A 26,189-nucleotide genomic window follows, 5' to 3' on the forward strand; every position below is an offset into this window, starting at 1 on the left:
AACTGCATAGGAGCTCCAAGGCATATGGCGACGTGTTTTCTTTTCTTTCATTTTTGACACTAAACGTAAAAAATAATTTAAATATAACTTTCTGCCTCTCACCAACAACATAAACATGAATTAAATACTTTATGAATAGACAAGACTTTTGCCTCACTATTTTTGAGCAAAAACATAAAAGGGGCGGGAGTGCACGGCCCTTTTTTTTACTGCAAATTGTTATTTGGCAAAGTGTTCACTCAACATCATTGGTAAAACGTGTACGTTGTAGCTGTTCTGTAAAGTTCCGTGGTTTCGTTACAGTGATGAGGTGATCTACTGTTTTGCTGACTAGTGGCATATCGATTCCGGGTTAACTATTTGTGGTTGGTTGAGAGGTTTGTGTCAAAAAAAAAAAAGGGAATTCGCTGCCGGTTTCCTCCGTTCATGTCTACGTCAGTGGCGTAACACTTAGGTCATGCGGTCAGCCAGATATTCAACCGTAACTTTGGAGGTGAAAACCTCCGTGATGGAGCGACAGACCTCTGGGCTCGTGCACAGCTCACAGAGGCGAAGATCCAAGCCGGTCTGGCTGCTGAGGATGTTGGAGTGACAGAGAGCAGTGCACGTGCTCACCTGCCCACATAGGTGCTGCTCGTCATCTGCTCAGGTGGGCTGGTCGCAGGTGGGTTTCACAAGGTACGACCAAGCATCGTCCCGGTGCTACCAAACATCTTAAACCCTTTCCTCCCGGGACCATTGAGATGCACCGTTAACGTTTCTACGGAACTTCCTTTCGGACTCTGAAATGAACTTAAAGTGGACAGTGAAACGATTTCTTCTTATGTCGTTTTCAATCTCCCACTTGCTGTTACTTGAGGGTGAGTCTGACAGTTTGACCTTTCTCCAAAAATGTTTATGATAGTCTAATAAAGTTTGCTACACAGATATGAATGTGAACTACATTTAACAACATAGAGGGATATTAATCTGAGGTATATTCTTTATATTAGAAAGTCACATACACTTGTATTACAAGTTATTTGTTAATATGATTGGTGTAACCATTCTTTCTTTTTGTTATATATCAGTGGTCATTTGCTTTTATACATATCATAAAGCATACTGCTCTCCCTTACTGCCCTTTCATATAGTTGTTTCCTAACATGGCATCTAACTGCTAAATCATTACAAATGACACATTGGTGAATTACTAAAATGTTTCCGATAGGACTCCTCTTGATCTATATTTAGCTACATTTAAAACAAAAAAAATGTTTATAATAAAGAACGGATACATTTAAAAAAATGTAATGTTAATTGTATAACTTTGTGTTTAGGAGCTCAGAGTCGACTTTCAGTGGCAGAAGGAAGAATACAGAGGTAAATCGTAGGAAGAAATGGAAAAAAACATTTCCTGACATTACTAGTGTGGCCAAAATATAAGTAAAATTGTGTAATAAAAATGTATCTGTATGATATTTCCCAGGTAATTTTCACAATTATACAGCAGACAGTGATTAATGCGTTTGCACTTCATGTTTCTGTCACTAGAGTGTGTGGCCGAGATAGCGTATGAGTGTGTTTGCGAGTCCACTTGTGTGCGTGTGTGAGGGTTCAGTTAAGAATAGTGTGGAGTCCGAATTCAAGTGGTGTAAAGTGCACTGAAGTCTCCCCTCTGACTGTTTCTTCCCACTAATGTGCATGTTTGTGTGTGTGTGTGCAGAAGGGCTAATGCACTTCGGAGGAAACGGGATCTCCTCGGGGAGGAGGTTGGTACACTACACCTAAGAGAACCAGAGGAGTTCAGGGCACCCACAAGCGCACAACACCCTAACCGGCACAAAGCTGTCTTTGTAAAGAATGAGACACTTTCTCCCACTCAATCTGACGCAACTTTTAACTTACGGTTACCAACGGTACAGCACTGTGTCACTGACGCTGTTAACTTAAGACTTGTTTCAGGAACTACTCTAAGTGTTGTTGTTTGTTGTTTTCCAAGACATACAGACCACTGCTGTCGGAGGGTACTCTGTCACGCAGCATTTTACACAACTACACAGCCAGAGATTCCTCTTCAGGTAAATATGCTGCTTATGAAGCGACCCATTCACAGATGCTTCACACCATCATTACCCAGATAGACTGGGGTAAATGAACTCGAGCCGGTTCGTGTCTTTCCCAGAATATTGTGGCTGCCTCAATGGTGGCTGGTGTCAGGAGGGCGGTGTGTGTGACTGCGCTCAGTTCCAGGCACTGGGAGACCGCTGCCAGATCAGTGAGTAAGACACACAAACACACGCAAACAACTACATATCTTCCTTTGGTGTGGGATCAGATTTGTCAGAATATCATCCACATGACAATGTTATTGTGGATCGACAAGCACCATTCCTGGTATGCAACAGACTCGTTGGTTAGCAGGCTTACACATTTTTTATATCAGCAAACAGTATACAGTTACACACTCATTTCAACAGGAATGTGTATGAGAATGTTTCTGTGTGTGTGTGTGCATCAGACTCACCAATCATTCAACAAAGGTTAATTACATGCACACACTCCAGTATTAATTATCAGATTTCCCCACATCGCTCTCTGTCTTTACTCCCTACAGCAGCAGGTATATAAAATCACATGCAGTAAGGTAATAGGGTAAGGGCTGAGTGATGAAGGTTCTGGTTTCGATATTCTGAACAGACTCCTTATACAGACTATCAGGAGATCTGAGGTCGCAATTATGGTAAAGACATTTTCCTTTTCTCATGTTGGAAACAATATACAGTAGTTCCTTAGGGACCTGTAACTGAACTGAGGCTGGAGATGAAATATACTGTTAACAAGAAGATAAATACCACACATATTTAGCACAGCCGAGTAAAACATAGTAGCATTAATAACAAGGTTTCTTAAAAAAATAGTCAAGCTTCCCACCTGGAATGCAACATTTTGAAGGTCAGGGATCAGAGCTGATGCCACAGAACACATATTCTAAAATTGTTCAATATGATTGGGAAATTTTGTTCATTGAATTGTATCTTGTGATTAAATTATGCAGGGAGGGTCTTAGGCATTATCTCGGCATTACCAGCTATGGGGATTTCCTGTAACAAAGGGCTTTTTTTTTCTTAAAGAAAATTTGGGTATTCATTTTCCACTGATAAGATTAATGAAGATGATAACTTACCCTTCTTAGTTTGACGAAAAAGGATTTGCGTCACCACATGAAACTGAATGTTTGAACGTCTGAGTGAATTGTCCATTTTCCTCTCAGTACCTAACCAGGGCCAGGATAGAGACGGGATCTGCAGGTCGTGGGGTCAGCACCACTATGAAACGTTTGATGGAATATACTTCTACTTCCCTGGAAGCTGCTCTTATATTCTGGCCCAGGACTGCCACTCAGCTGCACCACAGTACACGGTGTGGGTAAGAGCACACAGATCGAAATGACCCACTGAAAGATTTAACCAGAATGTAACCTGTATGTATGTATACGGGGTGGTTTGGCTTTTTTTACAATAACACCATGTTTACATTCAAACTAAAATAATCCATAAATCACATTAAGAAGCTAAAATTATAAGTTATATAAAGTTATATATACTTTAACCAACCAAAATCCTTTGTCAAACAGGAGTTAGAGATAAGGGTTATATAACAGTATTAGCAGTTATTGTCAACCCCTGTAAAATATGTAATTATCATATTCCTTTGGTTAGTTTTAAATTGTCTGTTTGGCATACAGCATGTTCCTCTTGACTTCTTACATCATTTTGCAGTTTGAATTTGGGAACAGAAGACTACACTAGAAGACTACACTAATATGTTGCATTTAAAACTCATATTAAAGGGATAGTTGTGTTTTTTTTGAAGGGTCGTATGAGGTACGTATTCATAGTCAGTGTGTTAACTACTGTAGATGGTGTTCGTCATGCACACAGTTTGTAGGTACATGAGAGCAAAGAAATATATACTGCTGTGGACAGGGGCAGCAACAAAACTTATTTTAGAGACCTAAATAGGGAACTGAATTAAAAGTGAAACCTATCTATGCGCTCTTCAAAGCCCCACAATACAATTTCACTTCAGTTCCGCCGGAAAATATTATAGATATATAACGACAATTTGAATTTGATATTGATTTTGTAACAGGTGGGTCTTTCTTTTAGGTGTCTAAATTACGTTTTGCTGCTGCCCCCATCCACAGCAGTACATTTCTTTGCTCCCGTCCTGGCACTCCTGTCTGCTTCTTCAAACTGACGGTGTACTGTAGGTAATACCCTGATGATAAGCACCTCATACAAACCAACTTCAAAACACCCGAACTACCCTTTTAAAAGCGGACTTCTCCTGACCTTGTTTAAAGGATAAGTCTGCTGATTTTCTCTGTTTTTGTTGCCTATAAATCCCACGAAAAGACCAAAACTATCAATAAATCTGTTCGACTAACAACTATTGTTGAGTCAAAGCCTAATATACAGTAGATTAGTCCATTGTTTTCCAAAAACACTCAAAAACACATTAGTAAGCCACACTGTTGGACTGGGTGACATGTTTCTTTACTGCCATAGAAATGGGCGCTGTAGTTTACTGTTTCCTCCAGTTTGAGTAATATTTGCTGATAACTACAATGCAAAGCTTTTTGAGGACATTTTAAACAGATTAACTGATCGATTAAGTGTTATTTCTGGTCTTTTCCTGCCTTTCGTTAACAATAACAAAATAGTTTTGTTTAACAGTTATAACATAAGTAAATCAGACAGGTGACTGTTTTTTAGAATGCTAGCTTAGGTTACAGGCCGTGGCTAATCCTTGGTTCAGCAAACACACCCATCCTTTTCCCCCTGTGACCCTTTTAAAAAATTCTCTTTCATCTTTTACTTGCCTTCTCAGGTCCACAACAGCAGAGTGTGTGACGGAAGTGTGCATTCATGCCCAAGAGCTCTCAGTCTGTTCTTCCCAAATGAGGAGGAGATCCACATCTCTGGATATCAGGTCCACCAGGGAGGCCGCAGGTGTGTGTGTGTGTGTGTGTGTGTGTGTGTGTGTGTGTGTGTGTTGCTTCTGATGTAGAAAGAAAAAGACACAGATAGATTTTGAGAGTCTTCAATTAAAAACATCTTGACACAAAACTGTAAGAACAGAAATGTAAAAACAACTCAGTGACTCACCGCCCCATCAACACCCACTGGTTATCATTATGAGCATGCTTTCCAAAAAGCTTGCATTCTCTTGTCACTCTCTTGACGTGTCTATCTCTGAAATGTCAGGTTAAGTCTGCCTCAGACTGTTGGCGGTGTGTTTATTGAGCGACTGGCCGATTACCTGCTGGTGAAGAGCGTGTTTGGCTTTTCCTTGGCCTGGGATGGAGGCTCGGGTGTCTACCTGAAGATGAGCGAGGAGCACCAGGGGGGCCCCTGTGGCCTATGTGGGAACTTCAACCATCTTGCTGGCGATGACCTCACCACTCCCCGTGGTAAGACCTCACCCCCCCCCCCCCCCCCCCCCCCACACACACCCGCTTATCCCTTCTCTCAGCACCCACTCACCTCAATTATTATTATTATACACTCCACACTGATTCTGGGCAATTATAGGAGTGGTGGAGGAGCTGGAGAACAGAGTGGAAGGATAGGGGAGAACCGGTACTTTGGGGTTTGAATGGCTGGAAGGAGCAAGAATTCTTCCTCAGATGACCAGTAATATGAACTGCTGTCCCCTACTTGTTTGAGCAGAGAGCTTTCCATTCGAGCGAGGATGAGCTGAGAGAAAGAGAGAAAACAACTGGAAAGGCTCCGACTATAAAGCTACAATAGACATGGCACAGTTACAAACACAATTTTATCACATTTCCTCTTAATGCTCAATTTCATTTTTATTTTATTGGATTAATACAATAAACTACATTTTATGTTGAATGTAAATGTGTTTGATGACAATATGGAAAGTGTTGATGTTTGAATAGCGCATCAACTGTACAGTTTACCCTTGTATGTGCTTAACAATGAATGTATCTGTTGGCTGTGTGTTTCAGGCATTCGGACAGATGAACCTGCAGTGTTTGCTAACAGCTGGGCAGTGGACCTGCCTCACGAGAGAGCCTGTCCCTCAGTAGACCTTGACTTCAATGGGCCCTGCCACTCTGAGTCAGATATGGATGTAAGAACCACACACACTTTCTCTCTACTCAATATTACTATTGGCATACACTCAATATGTCAGCATAGTATACCATGTACATATTTGTTTAGTTAGCTTTCTCGTGATTCAAAGACAAAACAACTGACATCTCTGTTGATGTTTTAAGAGGCTGGTTAAAAGACTGCAGCAGTGTTTGTTTTGCTGTACCTCTCTGTATATTATAGTATGTGCTTCATATTCATACTGTATTTATTGTGAATGTGTGCAGGATGCCATAGAGAAATGCAGCGCACTTCTCTTCTTCCCATTTCTGTCGTGTCATGAAAACATTGACCCAAATCCCTTTGTGGCCAGCTGTGTGTCTGACATTTGTGTGTAAGTCAAAACACTTTGTTGATACATTCAACTTTTTCTTCAGCCTGTCTTTTCTTTGTTGTTATCAGTGTGAGCCCAGATACAGAATAAACCTTCCACCATTAGCTACAGTACAGGCTTCAGTTGTAGAGACTTTTCAAATAAAATAAACGCAATTCCCAAAAACAATTCACATGTCGTTTTTTTTTCCTCTTGTTTTTTTTTTTTTTAGATCTGATGACGAGGAAACGTTTTGTCGAGCCTTGGTAGAGTACACCAGAGCCTGCTCACATGTTGGATACCCAGTAAGAGAGTGGAGAGACAGCTTCCCTTCTTGTTGTAAGTTACGACTGAGGCTCAACGTACATTTTCATTCGGTCAACCTGTATTCCATGCTTATGCTCTGTAATCTGCCTTTGTCTGAAACTCAGGTGTTTGTGTTTGTATGTAGATGATGGCTGCGAGGAGAGTTTTGTCTATAGAGACTGTATCAGTTGTTGTCCACCCACCTGTACATTTGAAAAAGAGTGTCTAGGAACCAACTTGCATTGTCTGGATGGCTGCTACTGCCCTGACGGTACCTAATTATCTACCAATTACTGTTAAATAATGTCAGTTGATTGACCTCTATTATTAAACTCACTCTTAACTTTTCAATCCTCTTTTCCACAGGTCTTATCCTGAAAAATGGAACATGTATTGCTGTTTCTCAGTGTCCATGTGTTTACCATGGTGCTTCATATGTACAAGGACATGTGCTTCATCAGGGATGTAGTGTTTGGTAAGTATGGTGGTGTAATCACTCGTGAGCATGCATCAGTCCAGCGTCGCGTCATCGCCAAGGCCGCGCCCCCTTTTGCAAGAAATAAACACACTTTCACATGAGGAGAGAAAAGGTAAAATGACAAATTACATTGACATCTATAGGATCTCCGGTTTTCTGTCCCCTAAAAAGTGGTGCTACTTTGAGTTTTTTTGAAGTACCCATGTGTGCCGGTCTGATGTATGTACTGTAGCTTTGCCAATGTGCTGTTAACCTACTGTATGTTCTTTCAGTGTGTGCATGGGAGGAGTGTGGAACTGCACTGAGAACAACTGCACAGGTGAGTTTACGTTTTCAGAACAGGTCAGTTACTGAAGGGGGAAACTGTGAATTCAGATAAATGACTGCAGCTCTTCTCCCTTCTTAGCCGAGTGTTCGGTGGTAGGTGACGTGTTTGTGACGACATTCGACGGTAGGATGTTTCTCCAGCCGGGGTCGTGTCAGTACGTCCTGGCAAAGAGCCGCAGCAGCAGATTCACCGTCACGCTGCAATATACTACCTGTGCAGAGGTAGCGTGCATGATTACTTGTATACACACACACACACACACACACACACACACACACTCAACAACCATGCAGTTTTCTTTCTACGTAGATATAACCGGCCGTCTGTGTGGTCTGTGTGTCTACAGCAGCAGGTGTGTATTCAGTCAGTGACAGTGGTGTTGGATGAAGATGTGAGTCGACAGATCACTTTGACCAGAGAGGGGGAGGTGATAATTGGTGTTAACCCGGTGCCTGTCCTGCCCTATGTTGATGGTAGGAATCACAAAAGCTCTTTGATAAACCACAGGTTTATGTTACATATCAAATAAAGTCAGATTAAAGTCAGATAGAAATAATTCCTCCTCGTGATGTAATAAAAAGATGATTACATCTGTCATTTCATCTTTGATCATGGGTTTCAATGTTTGTTTCTGGGTACATAGATGCATTGGAAGTGCAGAAGCTGACCTCCGTGTTTACACAGTTGAAGGCAGGGATTGGTCTGAGGCTGCATTATGACGGTCGAAGGGGGCGGGTCTATCTGCAGCTGGACAGCCAGTGGCGTGGACAGACGCTGGGCCTTTGTGGAACCTTCAATGGAAATCTACGAGATGACTTCCTGTGAGAGAGTACTTCCCAGTTATAGATCAATGTTTAAAATATCACTCTACCTGACTGCGTGTGTGTGTGTGTGTGTGTGTGTGTAGGTCCCCAGCAGGAATGATTGAGGGCACACCTCAGCTTCATGCCAATGCTTGGAAGGTTTCTTCTGCCTGTGCGGCTCCAGTGAACCTGCCCATCATAGACCCATGTGAGATGAACCAGCACAATGGTAATAATGGTATATAGCAAGTAGGTAATACTCACCCATCTTTTAAGTGGTTATCTCTCTAGTCTGATCTTGAGCGTGCAGCTGATAGGTACATGGTTTGTTTACATGACGTAGCGTAGCGCTTGCTGTTAGGACACGGTGTCACTCTCTGTGGCCGAGTTTTCTGCCATTATTGTGGATGTTGTAGAATTATTCCTTGTTCCTCTTGACCTAAGTTACATTTTAATTTCAATTAATAAAGGTGATGCGTCATGCGGTGCATGTAGTGTGCACTGTGAAGGGTATCACCGTTTGTTCAGACTACAATTTGAAATGTGTTGCACGGGGTTGTGTGTTTGTGTGTGTATATGTTCTAGTATTCTATGCATCCCAGTGTGAGGTGCTTCTGGGGAGTGTGTTTGCCCCGTGTCATGGCTACATCAGTCCAAACATCTACCAGCAGCAGTGCCGCTACCAGGCCTGTCGTTGTGGAAGCAGCTGTTTGTGCACAGCACTGGCTCACTACGCTTACCTCTGCTCCAAACACGGAGTCGACGTTGATTTCAGATCACACGTCTCTGAATGTGGTGAGTATTTAACTGGGTTTTATCCATACTGTGTTGTTTTTAGCCCAAAATGGTCACGGATTGAAATGGTACTCTATGTGTGGATTGAGTATTTGTCTTTGTTCAGAATCAGAAAAACTTTATTGTCCGTCAGGGTGGTTGATGTCTTTGATGTGGCTCACCCAGTACGAACCTAATTGTGTGTGTGTGTGTGTGTGTGTGTGTGTGTGTGTGTGTGTGTGTTTACACAGGAGTGGTGTGTCTTGGAGGCATGCTGTACCACTCTTGCGCGTCGTCTTGTGGGCGTGTCTGTCGTGCACTGTCTAGCACGGAGACGTGTAACCCTGGTGACTGTGCAGAGGGGTGTGGCTGTCCAAACGGCAGTTACCATGACGATGTGCGCCAGCGCTGTGTGCAACTGTAAGACTTCGCCGCCTCATACATCATCCTAATAAAAGTCATCAATTGCTATTTGGCTGGAGCACACCTACATGCAAACAGTGACAGAGAAAGCCTCGTCCTTAGTTCATGTAATCAGAATAAAGTTTCTCCTCAGGTCTCAGTGTCACTGTTACTCCATGGGTGGTGTGTCACAGCCAGGGGAGGTGACCTTCAGCGCCTCTGGCCCCTGGTGAGTCACAGCTGGCCTTGACCGTCACTGAGAAGTGAAAACTCACTTTGGCTGCTCTGCTGATCGCACACAGTGTAACATCCTCACACACTCTATCTGTCTAATACAGCTGAGAAAGCAATAAAGGCTTAAGTGATTGTCAAATGAGACGTAGAGCTCTTAAACTAACCTTGTGTTTGATGGCATTACTCTCTTTCCTGAACACTCACCTCTTTTTCTCTCCCTTCCTGTCTCCATCAGCCTGTGCAGAAATGGGAAGATGGAGTGTGTGCCAGAGGAAAAAGGTAACCTCTCCGCACTCCCCCCCCCCCCCCCCCTCAGTTCCTGCTCTCGTTCTTTCCAACAACAAAGTGCCGTTTCAGGCTGTGTCCCTCTTGCTGAAATCAAGAGCCTTATGTCTGTGGATGTAGCTTGTTTCCCATGACTGGCTGTTGTGTTTGATGTTTAAGGCCACTGGGGCATTGATTTTCTTAAATGTGTGTGTGTGTGTGTGTGTGTGTGTGTTTTCATGCGTGTGCGTAGAGCCAGATAGTGTAGAGGTCGGGGAGTGTCCAGAGGGTAAAGTGTACCACAGCTGCAGCGAGCAGAGAGGAGGCGTGGCCTGTGCACCGACCTGCCGTAACCTGATGTTGAACCTCACCTGCCCTCCAAGCACACCATGCATCCCTGGCTGTGTCTGCCCTCCTGGGTAAATACGCATCTGCTGCCTTCCAATATTGTTGTCTATTACACAGACCATAAAAGTTATTTTTCCAGTTCACCCAGTTCATTTCAGAATAAACATCTACTTGCAGATTGTGTGAAAAAATGCTTGAGATCAGTGCTTTATTAGAGTGACAATTTCTTTGCTGTAGTGCCTGCTTGCAACTGAGTTGTCATGCTAAGATAATGTAACTTTGGCAAAAAAATCACAACAACTTACGGAAGCGAAATGTTGATTATAATGGATTACAAAACACTAAATCAAGTCTCTGCAAGTGGATTTTCATGCTGTAATGAAAGCAACTGAAACCAGTGGCTGCCTGGAAACTCGTCAGTAGTCATCTGTAATCAATGAGCAAAACCACAGGTTTAATCTTTTCACGGTGTATTTACTCAAGAAACACTGACAGAGCATGTACAGTTGTGTATGCTTGTGTCAGTTTCAAATTGAAAGCCTTCATCAAGGGTAACTTGACCATATTCAGTGGAAGGTTTTCTTATTTACGTCCCACACCTAAATTATAGTAGATCACAGAACTGGGAAATGAACTTACTGTAGTGTGGGTTTTAATTCAGGTGTTTGCATGTTCTGTACGTCCTACTTAAGTTATGTTTTACCTGTGAAGGCTGGTGCTGCATCACAGCAAGTGTTACTATCCAGAGAACTGCCCTTGTGCCTGGCTGGGCCTTGAATACCTGCCTGGAGAAACCGTGGAAACACCATGTTACAAATGGTAAACACCTTTACTGCATGTTTGAAGTCATTTCTAACAAACTGTATCCCAGAACATAACATTGTATAAATCCTAGTACAATGAGTTTCTCTTTACTCTCATGTTCATCTGCCTGTCCGTCTCCTCTAGTGCGTGTCACCGTGGCTATTTTAACTGCAGCTACTCACCGTGTCCAGCTGTTTGTACTGTCTACAGCGACAGACACTACCACACCTTCGATGGCCTCGAGTACGACTACTACTCTGACTGTCAGGTCTACTTGCTTAAAGTGAGTAGATTCATTGTGTGTGTGGATCTCTATAAGTATAGTGTTACATGTGCAAATAAAAGTGACATTATTGACCTTACAAATTCATAGATTCAGTTTGGGCACTGGAATGCTCATCAGATGGTGTAAGAATGCTTGTGCTGGACTGTGTCAGAGAAGTGTGTGTGTGTATGTGTGTGTGTGTGTGTGTGTGTGTGTGTGTGTGTGTGTGTGTGTGTGTGTGTGTGTGTGTGTGTGTGAGAGATAGTATGTGTTTAAGTGCAAAGAAGCAGCATCCTCCATGTTTCCTGACCGAGATTGGTTTGGATCAGGGAAAGAACACCCAAGCTTGTTACCTTGAAAGGTTTTTTAATTAGAGCAGATTAAAGTGTGTGTGTGTGTGTGTGTGCGTGTGTGTGTGTGTGCGTGCGTGTGTGTGTGTGTGTGTTGCTGGGTTTTCACCATGGTAATGCTAGCAGACGATGCTCAAAGCTGTAGTGACACAAAGAGACCAGTGTTCACTTCAAACCCCAGGACTCCTGCGCTCCCAGGGATATAGAATTAGAATTAGCAGAACAGACATTCCAATTCAGACCGAACAGGCTGCCCACCACCGTGCAGACCTGAAAAGAATGGGGAAGCAGGTCAGAGCTGTGTCTTAATTGCCGAGAGGTGCTTCCTCTTCTTGTCACCCCTCATGTATCCAGAATGACACTGGTTCCTGAACAGGTAGCATCAAATGTCAAGTTAGATTTCTGGTTTCTGCCTGCTGAGGCTAAAGAAAAAGGGAAAGAGTGAACAAACATACAAAAACATTGTGTTGTGTTCTTAGGACGGAGATGAGAGGAGCTGACAAGACTTCCCTCCCTCGCAAGAGTAATATTTTGTCTTTCCCTCTCACCAGAGTTCAGGAGAAACCGAGGTGTCCATTGTTGCTGAAAACAAAGACTGCTATGAGAGCGGCATTGTGTGCATGAAAATACTGGTCATTCACGTGGGACTTACCAAGATCTACTTCACCGACAACTCTGGCAGCCCTGTATGGACTACACCCGCACAGTCACGCTCTCTCTTTACCACTTCATTTACATACCTGTGTCTCTTTTTTCCTCAAACAAATATGTAAATGAAATATATCAATACAAATCCAGTGAATTCTGCGAATATCAATTTCCTTTTTTTGTCTTGCCTCAGAGCCCGTCCTCTGTTGTAGGTCGAGGATCAGAGTTTGAGCTTTGGAAAGCCGGCTACTACACTGTGGTTCACTTCTCAAACCAGGACCTGACCATACTCTGGGACCGCAAGACTACTGTTCACATTAGAGCCGGACCTCAGTGGAAGGTCTGGACCAGGAGCAGATTTTACAAAAGATATATACATATATATATATATATTATAAACTGTTATTATGGAAGGACTCTGAACACATGGCTCAGTGTCTTTTCTTTCTAATTTAGGGCCTTCTCAGTGGGCTGTGTGGAAATTTTGACAGTGTGACAGTGAACGATATGACCACCTCCAGCCACATGGAAGTCAATACTGCACAGACCTTTGGAGATAGCTGGGCCCTGGGACAGGTATGAGTCAGCCCAGCTCCTCCACTCCATTGATTCTCCCCTTACCCTCTTTCTGTCTTTGTGAATCTCCCACCACTCCCTCTTTCACTCCTCTCCAGCTCTCTGTTGCTCCTGTAATTTATGTGTCTCCCTCGAGTCCACTGTGATATTTAAAAGTAATCAGACACTCAATCACCTTGCGTGTGTGTGTTTTGTGTGTTTTAGTGTGAAACTGACTATGTAGTTGAGCCACCGTGTGAAGGCGACTTAGGCAGACAGCCGTACGCCAAGAGGGAGTGTGCGCTCCTCTACAGCGATGTCTTTGCGACCTGTCACAACGTGGTGAGTGCCATTGAACTGGTGCACACACATACACACACACATGGAAAGGTTCTCTTGCAGCAGTGGGAGTAAGGGTTGGTGAGGGGTTATGGGAACAACTCCTAACTGATCCCAGTGAATACGCTCCAATGCTACACACACAGACAGACACACGCACACACACTTAAATGTTTTATTACAGTTTTGTATTTCTCTATGTGGCCAGCAGATGGAGCTATGTATATACAATATGTAAAGGGCACACCGCATAAATACAGTAGCCAAAGATAACATTGGGACACCCAGACTTACTTGACCATAATGGACATGTAAGAACTAACCTTGCATCTTTTACAAGTCCTTTGTTCTCACGTGTGATGCTTTTAATGTGTTTTCCGCATGATATGACGATTGATGGTTTATATACTTCCCCTCCTAAGTAAGTGCTGTCACGGCACTGGTTTGAGCATTACTCCCTTCTTAGCAAGAAACAGACACATCGCACATTAAAACATTGTTTATTTGCGCCTTGTTAATAAAGTAACAGTGAGTAAGTGAATCCTGTAAGTCGCTTTGGATAAAAACGTCTAAATGACTAATGTACCAGGAAGAGTTTGTTTTCGTCGTTTGTTTGGGTCGTTGTAGAAAACGCAGTTTCACACAAATAAATAGATGTGAAGGGTAGTAGCTGCTGTGACGCTTTTATTCTATAAGTTCATGGTTAGAAGACACATTCAGAGTTTTCCTTTTGCATTCAGACAAGAGAAGTGACTGTCTCCAGAGTTTTCCTTTTCAACAACGGGACTATATTAAATTGCAAGCCTGACGCTACACTCAGGTTGCAGCACCCTACCCTAATCAATATGTGCTTCTCACATTCAAAAGGGAAGGGAACAATACATATCAAAGTTTTGATGGGATGAAGTGTGCTCTTTTTGTGCATTGCGGTAGCCCGTGTCAAAAACACAGAGGGCCAGTTAACTGTGCCTTTGGACAGACCAACTCATTGGTGATGCATTGTGTCCGTGTGTCATAGAGCTCATCTGATCCCCTCTGCACCAGAGGTTGACCCACATTCCTTTGTCCTGATATCTCATCACTCCTTCCCTGTCTGAATAATTGAAAGCTACTCACCCCCTCAACAGTGTCCCCCAGCGACGGTCGCCTGGTCCATTTTATGATTGTGTGTTTGTTTGTATGCGGCTGTGTGTGTTTGTGTATGAGCATGAACATATGTTGTGCGTACCCTCCAGGTGGATGTGGCCTGGTTCTATAGGAACTGCCTGACAGACACTTGCAATTGTAACCGTGGGGGAGACTGCGAGTGTCTCTGTACGTCCATTGCTGCGTATGCACACAAATGCTGTCAACAGGGGGTCACAATTCACTGGAGATCGCCCTCTGTCTGTCGTGAGTACACACACACACACACACACACACACACACTTATTGTACTTTGGTCAGAGATGTGACCCCTGCTTACCTCTTTGACCCACTTTGCCCAGTCCCTCTTTACAAACACCAATATTCTGCTATTTTTCATCTCATTCACATATTACCTCAAGCTGCTGAAATGTTTTATAACTTCTGAACTGTCTTGCTCTCTTTTAGCCTATGATTGTGAATACTATAATCAAGGTACGTATGAGTGAGGGTTAGTTGTTTTCAGAGAGCTATTTTGTTTGACTGTCATTTCCAAACCTGACACACTCTGATTCCCTGCTAGATTGTCACTACACCGATTTCCTCTCTCTTTCTCCCGCTTCCCCCGTAGAGCTAGGTGATGGCCCATTTTCCTTGGTGAGCGTTGTTTATAATGACACCATGTTTGGAGTGAACCGTAGCAGCAGCTCAGTGTTTCCTCTGGTGAGAGCGAGACCAGGACAGTTGCCTGCCCCGGGCTTACTGTTCAACTTCATGATCACAGAAGGCTTGCAGAAGGACAGAACATCTCGTGAGCATCCACATTCACACAATTACACACTGCGACTCTTTGTTTTTTGGGCGAATTAACCTCTACACGCTTATGTTCACAGGTGTCCCTGTGGTGTCACTTGAGTCTGCGGAGAGGCCAAACTATTTCCTTGTCGTGTCAGGAAACAGCCGTCTTCAGTTGGAGCTCTGGAGTCGAGGGCCAGAGTTCAGTCACAGGGCAACCTTTATCCAGCACCAGGGGCTGTTTCTGCCAGGTCGCACCTCGTTCGAGCTCGTCGGCCAACCTGGCATCTTTCTGACACTGACACGTACTGCTGCACGAGCTCAGAGATACGACTCCTCAGCGGGCTTCAAAGCCAGCAGTAGCTTCACACTGGAGGGTCAGAAACGCATGCATGTACCCAACAGACATACACATGTGTGTTTACATAAACACCAAAACGAACTAATCACGTGTTTTTCCTCTCCTCTTCCTCTGGCAGAGAGTAACTCTGTGATACCTTACCGTATGATGTGTGAGTGGCGCTACCAGGCCTGTGCTAGTGCTTGTGTCCACACGTGCAGTGACCCAGCTGCCACCCGCTGCCAGTTCCTGCCTCCGTAAGAGGCTTGGTTTATTAAAAGCACACATTATATAACCAACATTATCAATGCTTAGCTCAGGTGCTGAAATAGTTTGCATATGTTGCAGTGTGGAAGGCTGCTTCCCACGTTGCCCCAAGAACATGGTCCTTGATGAAGTCACCAGAAGATGTGTCTATGCAGAAGACTGTGAGTACAGCGGATGAGGGTTTTGCCATCGAGCAATTAAGGTTTTCTGATGCATTATATTTTTTTAAATCAATACAAAATATGTACTTCAATGTTAATCGTTTCTACCAGGTGTGTCCCTTCCCCCAACTCCGACACCCTTTGCATATGTGACGCGGTCCAACAGAACTACTACTGCACCATCAACAACTACAACTGCTGCGACTACTACTACTACTGCTGCTGCTACCACAAGGCCAAGAACCACAACCACCACTATGACCACTACCACAAGCACCACTGCCACTACCAGAGCAACGACTACCTCCTCCACTGCCGTCAGGCCCACAACAACCACCACAACTCCCACCACTTCCAGTACGACATCAGCCACTGAGCGTGTCACCACTCCGCTGACCCTGTCTCCATCGGCATCTCCTCCTGCTCCTCCCACCACCATTGTTTCTACCACTCTCACTCCCTCAACCCGGCCAGAGACAACCACTCTCAGCACGACTGAGATGACCCCCACTCAAACTACGGTAACCACAGGGGTAACCACAACCAGCACCACAGCAACTCCCTCCGTCGCACCCACTGAGGCTACAACAGTCACCACGACTGCTTCTGCTCAATCCCCTACCACTCTTTCTTCCACCACCTTGCCCTCCACTCCTACCTCAACCAGCGTTACCGCACCGTCGACACCGTCGCCAACATCCCCAGTAACTTCCACTCCACCTCCTCTAACCTCCCCCTCCACACAGCCACCACCCACCGCAGCAGTCACAACTGCCGCCACTTCTGTCCCTGAAACCACCACAGAAACGTCGGCCACTCCTCCGCCTCCACCGGTGGACACAACCATCACGATCGAGACCACTACCCCAACGGATGCCTCAACAGCTATTGTGACAACCACGGCACCATTTCCTACAACCATCGAGCTCACCACCGAGCCGTTATCCACAGAAATAATCACAAGTCCTGACACGTCTTCTGTAACAGCGGAAGCATCAACCACACATCCTCTCCTCTTGCCCACTACCCCCTGCACAGTAAGTGTTATACTTGCACACAAACACATTGAAAATGCATTTGTGTATTCAAATTGATGGGACAGTTAATTACGTAATTGATGACTTTCATGAATTGCTTTACTTATAGTGGTTTCAAGTGATTATGTCGGTATCTAAAGGCGTTTTTTACAGCAGACATTTTGACTTGTCTTAGTAGGAAAGGCACAAGTGTCAGTAATAACATTAAGGATGGCTCTGTTCTGGTTCATGTTGACTGTCCCAGTAAGTAATGACAGTGTGACAGTGAGCCAGCATGAACAATATCAGCACCTTGAAACTGAGGCAGTTACATGAAATTCAGACGTCAATCATTTTAATGACGACTGTGCATTTCTTCAGAGAAAAAGGACTTTTTACTTTTAGAGATATTAGTAGAAACATTACACTGTGCACTCCTTCTGCAGATGGCTATGAAGGAGTGCTGAGACATGTAAACATGCTTTGTAAAACAAAATGTGTGTCGTTGTCCCCACAGCCTCCGTACTCCTACCGCATTGATGAGTGTGTTGAGTTGATCTGTTTCAATGGGGAGCTGCTGCTTCACAACTCCTCTCTACACTGTCGCTACAACACCACTCAGCCCCAGTGCAGTCTGCTGGGCCTGCCCATCCTCATCAACACAGACGCCTGCTGTCCACTGTGGCAGTGCCCCTGTAAATTTGATTTATGTTAAAAAAACTGATTTGCCCTGTGATTCAGTCATAGGCAGCGGTAGTGATTAGAATCCATTGTTTACGGCAATGATCTGTGTTGGATTGTACTGAGACAATTTGCTTTTGCCAGGTCGCTGCACTGTGATGTCAGACCTGCGTGTCATCACGTTTGATGGCAACAATGTGGCCTTGTATGATAACGGCTCCTACATCCTGGTTAACCTGCCCAGAGAGACTATTATTGGCACCGTGGAGAAATGTCCCACCAGCCAGGTAATGCCCAGAATAAAATATGTATTGCGTCATAAAACATCTTAGAACTATTTTGTGAAATGTTTTTTTTTTTTGTAGAGTGTAAACTCCATCAGACGAACTGTGAGTATATTCTCTTCTCCCCCTATCATCCCCTACAATTGTGTTTGCATTGAAATCAAAAGCTGTTTTTCAATCAATAGATATTATCTTGTATCATGACATTCTCTTATTTCACTCCCCTCCAGAGTCCTACAGGTGGAACATCTGGTCTGTGTTTTAGGAAGCTGAACATTACTACCTCCTCCTACAGAATAATTATCAACCGACTCGATCGCACGGTGAGTCTCCGAATCAAATTGACTGCCAAGAGTTCAACTTATCCCACGTAAATAATGTCTGCCCGTCTGTCTCTAGGTGACAGTGAACTACAGACCTGCTAGACTTCCATACTCCCGTCACTCTCTTTATGTGGAAGACACAGGCAGCATGTACCTGATCCACACACCTGGCGGGGTCAGCATACAATGGTATCACAGCACTGGCATCTTGGTGCTGCAGTACATCGCTCTTCATAATGCATCTGTGCCCACTCGAGGCCTTTGTGGTGAGTCCACACAAACACATCAGCAGCGGCCTCATTTATCTAAGAGCCTGCTATCAGCACCGAAAGGCTTAATGTCCCAGCAGCAGCATCACTTTGACTTGAGTCATTATTGGATATGACAATTTCAGATGTTGAGAGCCATTTGGTTGAATTAATCACACACACATTATCTCCCTGTTCACTGAAAAAGTAGCAATATATCTCACACACACACTTAAACCAAACATATGTCTGCACATTACGTCAGGTTGTTGTGATGGGAACCCAGAAGATGACCTGAAGCTGCCCAATGGTACAGTGGTCCGAGAGGTGGGAGACATGATGCTCTTCCTTCAGGCTTGGAGAGTCCACACAACCGAGGAAACGGAACACGCACGCAGAGTCGGAGACAACTGCACCATCGGGGACTGCTCCACATGCATCTCCATGCTCCACCAGAGAGCCTTCATGCCATGCCACAGCAAGGTAGCTACAGTGTACACGCAGCATTTTACAAGGTTGATCGTGGTTGGTTACTTTGTCGTAACTCCAGTATATGGATTGATTGACGAGTCAATAAAGAGAAAATCAGTCTGCCAAACATTCTCTGGCTCCAATGTTTTCAATTTGAGGATTTTTCAGTGTGAATTTAATGTCACTGAAGGACATTTCCATTGCCCTCTCATAACATTTTAAAGACTAAATGTGTGTTCTAAAAAATTCAATTGTAAAAATTATTATTTCTAAAGGCCCTTCATAACTTTGGCCTGGTTGTGTGTTTTCAGGTTCCTCCAGAGCAGTTCTGTGACATCATGTGGGCGGGGGACCTGCACTACAAGGATCACCAGTGTGACTTTCTGGCGGCATACGTGGCGGTCTGCTACACACATCAAGTCTGCATCAGCTGGAGACGACACAACTTCTGCCGTAAGGAGACACGGGCTGAGAAATAACAAACACAAATGCAGATGAACTTATCCGTGGCTCTCATTTGCTCATGCATTGCTAAGTGCCTGTCATCCTGTAGCATTGCGGTGCCCTCTTGGTAAGGAGTATCAGCCGTGTGTGAGCACCTGCGCCAGCCGCACCTGTCTGAACAGAGAGTACTACGAGGAAACCACCTGCTCCTTCATCAGAGAGGAGTGTGTGTGCCGCGGTGGAACCATTCTGCACCGCGCTGACTCCCCTTACTGTGTTACTGAGGATCGTTGTGGTGAGTGACAGAGTAATTACATGCCTTTCGTGATGAAAATGGAACTGTCAGAGAGTCTGAATTCATTTTGGACTGTATATTCCTCCTAGACTCACATACAGTGTGTATTTACTTGGCTTTGATGTATCCAGTGTGCACAGATAATGAGGGTAACCCCCGGGCCCCTGGCGAGGTGTGGAATGGCTCGGCCCGCGGCTGTTGTCTGTACAAGTGTATGGAGAATGGCTCTGTGGTGGCTGTCGAGCCAGACTGCAACTCTGTCCCTATACCGCTGTGTGAGAGGGAGGGAGAGTATGTACTGGATGTGTTGGAAGAAGGAGCCTGCTGCCCAAAGAAGATCTGTGGTGAGCAGAGCATCTGATCCAAGTACAAACTTCTGGAGATTGCATTTGAGAGATGGTGGTCTAATCTTTTCCCTTGGTTCTGCCCTTAAGTCTCACCCTTTATAGTACTGTTATATTACTGGTGACGGTTCACCTATTCTAGCTAACCAGTATCCCCAAATACAGCTAATGTCAGAGACCAAAAATCACAACATTTCAGCGAACATATATGACCCATTCAATTATTTTTTTTTCTCCTCGTCTTTTTTTGCTCCTTGTCAGAGTGCAACATGACCATCTGTGACAGCGAAGCTCCACCTTGTGATAATGGGAACAGGCTAGTGATTGGTTACAGTGCTCTGTCCTGCTGCCCCGAGTACAGATGTGGTGAAAACAAACTTTTAATTGCTCTACTTTTGACTGCAAAGTTTTTTGATGGGATATTTGGCCTAAACACTTTGCTGTGACTGGTCTTTCTCAGAGTGTGACCCCATGGCATGCCCTCCTGTGTCTGCCCCCAACTGCAGGGAAGATCAGTTCCTAGTCGAGGTCAGGGGGGCAAAATCCTGCTGCTACTCTTACCTTTGTGGTAAGTTTTAATTGTGGTTCACAGGTCAGTCTAAAACGGAAATCTGAAGTCTTTGGCAGGAGGTTGGCCATCTGCTTTGTCTCAATCTTTGGCACCTCCATCAATTACAGCAACAAAACTGAATTTGTTGTTTTGTTTTTTTGTCTGAGCAGTGTGTGAGTCATGTATTGAACCCATTCCAAGTTGTTCACATGGAGAAATTCTGGCTGTGGATCTAAACACAACCAACAGCTGCTGTCCACAGTACTATTGTGGTAAGTGTGTGAGTGTGTTTTTATATCTGGCTTTTTTTGTGTCTGTGTTTTCAAAGTCAAGCTTGTACTTTCTCCCATGTGTTGCAGTGTGTGATGTCAACCTGTGCCCTGAATCATCTGTAACCTGTGCACCTGGTCTGTCTTTGGTTCAAACCGCTGTCCCTGGGCAATGCTGCCTGCAGCACCACTGCGGTACACACTCAAAAACACTCACATACATATGTATACGTCCTATTTGTTGCCGGCGGGTGTTGAGGTGATCGCTGCATTAAGACGTTGTCATGCCTGTCACGTATTTGCATAAACTTGACGCCTCCTCTTTCTTTAACTTTCTGTCTGTCACTCCCAGAATGCCAATGTGAGGACAACTCTCCCCCCATCTGTCAGGTGGTAAGTTAGTAAAAAGCTGCATCCCATGTCCCTGTCTAATCGGGTCCTTGCTTGAAGGAAGAACAAGTGAGCAAATTCAGTCAAGTCTGTTTTTCTCTCAGGGGGAAGTCCTGGTCGAGGTTCAAGACAGTAGCACCAACTGTGGCTGTCTTCAGCATACATGCCGTACGTGTAACGCAAGCGGTGAAAGCACACACACCTGACACTCGTGTGATGATTGACATGCTGTTGACATAGTTTCATCTACTGCCTCACACTGCTCACTTTCCAGGCTCCCTTCATCTTAACCATGACAAAATAATGTTATTTGTCACTTATGGTAGGGTATGATTATTTATCCTATGTTTTTTTCATGTGCGTGTACAGAGAAAGCAGAGGTGTGTCTTTTCCAAGGGGTAACAGTGCTGGGCCCAGGCCAGTCTCTGGTTCAGTACTTTGAAGGAGAGATGTGTTACGCTGTTCACTGCCTGCATCACAAAGATCCAGATTCTGGCTTCTACGCCATGGACATTTCCTCCGTCAACTGCTCCCAAAAATGTGGGCCTGTATGTTTCCACATTTACAACATTTTGCACATGCCTCGTCGTCGTCTACTTCTCTTCCCTTCTGTGTCTTGTACTCATTTTTCCTTTCTGCATTCGGCTCATCTTCTTTAGCACCAGGTGTACGTAACGTCCACGGACCCTCAGGTGTGCTGCGGCTCATGTAAAAATGTCTCCTGTACTTTCAACAATGAAAACGGGACAGCAGAGCTTTTTGCTGTAAGAACAAACACATCCACATGCGCTCAATGCTCCACTTTTGAGCAGTGCTGATTCTGATTGTGTGTGCAGGCAGGGAGTTCCTGGGTGGAGAACTGTACACGTTACGACTGCATGGAAACAGCAGTGGGTGCGGTGATACTTGCCTCTGGGGTGATTTGTCCGCCTTTCAATGAAACAGAGTGTATTCAGGTCAGGACCTCGAAATGTACTATATAAATGTATTTAAGGTTAAACTCTTGAAGCCACTTGTTTTTTTGCATTCAGTTTCAGGTAGAACCGGTCTAATGCACAATTATAGTGAATGGATGCTGTATAATACAGATTCATTCCCTGCTCACAGTCGTTTTGTATTGATGGAGCAGTTGGCAAATAATTTTATATCAACTTTCAACTTTTAACTGTCAATTATGACTGGAGGCTAGTTGATAAGTGTTATGTGTTCAAATGTTTATTTTTGACTCTTTAAATAGTTTTTCCCATCATGAACTCTGGTTTTTCATCTTACTCTCGTCCTACAGTATGGCGGTGTGGTTCAGAGCTATGTGGACGGTTGCTGCAGGACATGTGAGTCTCCAAATGTATTTGATGCTTCTGGTAATGCTTTGAGCTGTCAAAGTGGTGAGCGCCTTGTTGCCTGGCAGTGGTTGGGCTTTTTGGCTGAGTGGTTGGGGGTGACCTGTTGTAGAGGGTGGAGACAAAGCCATTTGTCGGCCTTTCACTACATTTCCCACAATCCCTCGCTTTCCCAGTTTGTTCCCCTTCTGCTGACGCAAGAGCCAGCAGAGCTCAGACGAAAGGACTATTTGGTGGAAATGATCAATACATTTAATAGGCTGATGAAATATGACAACATTTAATAGGATTACTAAGGCAATATACAACTTCCTGAACTTGTGCTTTCAAGATGATGTCGTGTGAACTGTTCTTCATGTCTACTTTACAAAATGATGTTAAGTAATGAGGCATTTCTTAATTGCTTGGATTAAAGCTTTAATAAACATGCAGTGGTGACATTTTTCTCTCCTCATACGGCATTGCAGCCTCGCCCGCTTGCCTGCTTTTGCAGCGACCTTGCAGTTTGGCCAACAATGTTTCTCCACGGTGAGCGTTTTACCAATGAGGATGCGAGATGGTGCAGGGGTTTGAGTTCGCCCTGCTGAGCTGCTCTTTGTAGTACATCAAATGACTGAGTTCCTTGGCTGGCTGCGCGGAGTGGCCCAAAAGAGAAATAAAATCCATGTGCATGCCAGCTGCACTGATTTGCTCCTCTGTGTGTTTGTGTGTTACGCTGTACTGTGTTTTTGTGAACCAAACGTAACCTTGTGTGTGCTCTCATGACATTCTTTGAACCCGGCGGCTGCGATCCTGACGATGCTCCCAGGTTCTGGAGTGGGTCTTTTACCGTTTACCGTTAATCCCGTAACCCCCACTGGTAGTACTAACTGTGACACAGGTACCACCACTTTGCACTGTCCCACTTACAATGATTATTTGGCATCCTGGCACTCAGTGACCCATTCACCTGCAATTTCAAGCTTTGTGTGAATGTGAGTCTGTTGTCTAATTTATTGTCTTGTCTTTTCATTTTCTTCCTCTCACTGGTCAACCCCCAAAACACACTACAACATGAGCTAAGGCTGCACGATTATTATTCTTTTTTAACAAAATTGAGATCATGATTATACAACACGATTATTGGTTTTAGAGACAACATATTTGTATTGCACTTTCACAGGCTGTGCTTTATTTATGCTAATGTACTGACATTTGCATCAAATTAGGTTCTTCTTTAACTACATTCAGTGCATCTCTATTTTGCCCATCTGCTCTCTGTTTTATAATAGAACAGAGAGCAGACATGCAAAGCATGTAATACACAGTATATGACTCTTTTAGACTGCAGCAGTAACATTCATCCATTAAGAAAAAGCTGAAGCTCATTTACTCTTTTCCTACATTCCAGCTCTACACATAATCCTTTTGACCAGCTTTGATTGGCTTAGAAGTAAGGTTAAGTTTAGGTCGGTCGCCAATAAGAGAGACCAATCTCTGCTGTGAGGAGTGTGCCCCTCCCGTCACCCAACTGTCAATCAAAGCAAGCTCCTACTGCTGGGCAACAAAAAACACCTGCTCAATAGGCCTCTCGGGTTTGTGTGAGTGACAGATCTCTGCAGTAAAATGATCAGAGAGTTTGTGTGTGAGCATACGTTCACCATTGTGTGTGTTGTATGTGTGCGTGCATTTATGTATGAACTTGCATGTTAATGTTTTTTGCTTTGAACGTCAATTCTTTTTTATTTCTGAGTGTTACTCTGTGTATGTGTCTTATTTCTGTGTGAACGTGTGTGTAGGTAAAGAGGATGGTAAGACTTGCAAACGTGTGGCCATTCGAACTACCATTAGAAAAGATGACTGCAGGAGCAACGCACCGGTGAGAAAATAGAGACATGCCAACTAAATTATCATTGTTTAATTATTTAAAAGAACTAAAACAACTCCTCCTGTCATCATCCTGTCCCCTCCGCTTACAGGTAACAGTCTATTCTTGCGATGGAAAATGCCCGTCTGCCACCATATTCAACTTCAACATCAACAGTCACGCCCGGTTCTGTAAATGCTGCCGCGAGAGTGGGCTGCAAACCCGCTCCGTCACACTTTACTGCTCTCGCAATGCCACAGTCGTGGAGTACAACTTTCAAGAGCCTCTGGACTGTTCCTGCCAGTGGAACTAAAAATAGGGTCCGGGCAGAAAAATGAATGAGAGCATAGAAAATGAAGAGAATGCATGAATAGGGGGATGAATTCGATTTTTTCAGTACCGATGGACGAGCGTGAAATCCAGCCATGTTTCATTGTATTTGGTATATAAGTACACTTTACAACTCTGAGTCGTAGTTACTTAAAAGATATTGAAAATAACTGAAGTAAGATTGAGATGGTTTTCAAGTAGTTTTGTCTGCACATTAGTCTTTACTTTCTAGAAGAGCTGCTGTGCCATCCCAGTCAGCCATCTAGTGCTTTCGGGTGGTGCTGCGATGCCATTAGCCTCTTATCCTACTGTATATTGATATATATTGATATTATGTTGACACAGAAGTTGTTGTATTTTTCATATCCGCTGTTGGGTTCAAATACTGTACATGTTAAATGTAGCCTTTGTACAAATGAGTGTTGTGTGCAAAGCTTTTTTCCTTAGAAAAGTGTATTGTGACCTTAGGGCTTTTGTAGTTTCTGTATTTTGTAGCAGGGAAATAAAAGATTTAACAGGTGACTTTGTCTGTATTATTGCAAGACTGGCTGACCTCGTGACCTGCAGTGTGTCCTTTTCAAACTCAAATCTCATTAAACGCACACTCTCATCCTGATTCAGCATGTGTAGTGCGGACATGTGTTTGTGCTTCTCCTCTCAGAGATGATTGCTGTGTGGGAGTCACCTCTTCATAACAGAACCCCTCAGTAGACTCAGCTCACTGTGTGTCAATCACTTCTCCCTTTCACATTCCTGCCATTCCACACGGGCCAGCTCTCCTACCACACCCCACATCCGAGCCAAACCATTCTCCCCGCTGCACTTTGTTATGAACAGTTTGGAGCCCACGCTTATTTTCGAGGTTAAGAAAACAAAATCTTAGACCTGTCTGCTGTGACTGACTTGCTGATTGTCAGTCATCCAGAAGCATGAAGCTGGTGGCTTTGCCAGCTGAGCGCATCTCAATTTACCACACAGCCCCACCACATCTCTCTTACCCCTCTCCCTTCCCCTCAGAACGCCCCACATGCCCAGCGGCCCCACCTCTCCTCTCCTCAGGAGCCCAGCTCTGGAGTGGCCATGTGCCCGAAGTTACCATGGTGAACTGCTCTTATCCCAACAAAGAGCCAGAACTAATTGGGCTAAACTCATACATCCCCTCTCTCTCTCTCTCTCTCGCTCTCTCTCTCTCTCTCTCTCTCTCTCTCTCTCTCTCTCTCTCTCTCTCTCTCTCTCTCTCTCTCTCTCTCGCTCTCTCTCTCTCTCTCTCTCTCTCTATCCATACTCACCCAAAG

The 26,189-nt window shown here is 44.3% G+C and overlaps 1 protein-coding gene across 1 annotated transcript; it reads left to right on the forward strand.

Annotated features, from left to right (window-relative positions):
• Positions 1–787: 787 nt before the first annotated feature.
• Positions 788–24,877, forward strand: otogl (otogelin-like; the record flags this gene model as incomplete). Its single annotated transcript, XM_079273096.1, has 57 exons — positions 788–860; positions 1,320–1,362; positions 1,706–1,751; positions 1,982–2,060; positions 2,165–2,257; positions 3,254–3,408; positions 4,876–4,997; positions 5,253–5,458; positions 6,017–6,141; positions 6,392–6,498; positions 6,710–6,816; positions 6,929–7,054; positions 7,150–7,258; positions 7,534–7,580; positions 7,668–7,810; positions 7,936–8,062; positions 8,233–8,410; positions 8,497–8,621; positions 8,978–9,187; positions 9,418–9,586; positions 9,723–9,797; positions 10,038–10,081; positions 10,320–10,485; positions 11,126–11,233; positions 11,363–11,501; positions 12,385–12,519; positions 12,675–12,821; positions 12,938–13,057; positions 13,262–13,378; positions 14,611–14,767; positions 14,969–14,995; positions 15,132–15,311; positions 15,394–15,672; positions 15,775–15,892; positions 15,984–16,063; positions 16,175–17,100; positions 17,597–17,774; positions 17,905–18,047; positions 18,126–18,149; positions 18,275–18,367; positions 18,444–18,633; positions 18,881–19,098; positions 19,398–19,539; positions 19,640–19,825; positions 19,957–20,169; positions 20,431–20,535; positions 20,630–20,737; positions 20,890–20,991; positions 21,079–21,183; positions 21,341–21,381; positions 21,483–21,546; positions 21,748–21,926; positions 22,038–22,142; positions 22,215–22,334; positions 22,664–22,709; positions 24,497–24,576; positions 24,677–24,877. The coding sequence occupies 57 exons, from the start codon at positions 788–790 to the stop codon at positions 24,875–24,877; spliced, it is 7,851 nt and encodes a 2,616-aa protein (XP_079129222.1).
• Positions 24,878–26,189: the final 1,312 nt, after the last annotated feature.

This window comes from Melanostigma gelatinosum (genome assembly GCF_949748355.1).
Source record: "Melanostigma gelatinosum genome assembly, chromosome: 1".
Classification (NCBI taxonomy): domain Eukaryota; kingdom Metazoa; phylum Chordata; class Actinopteri; order Perciformes; family Zoarcidae; genus Melanostigma; species Melanostigma gelatinosum.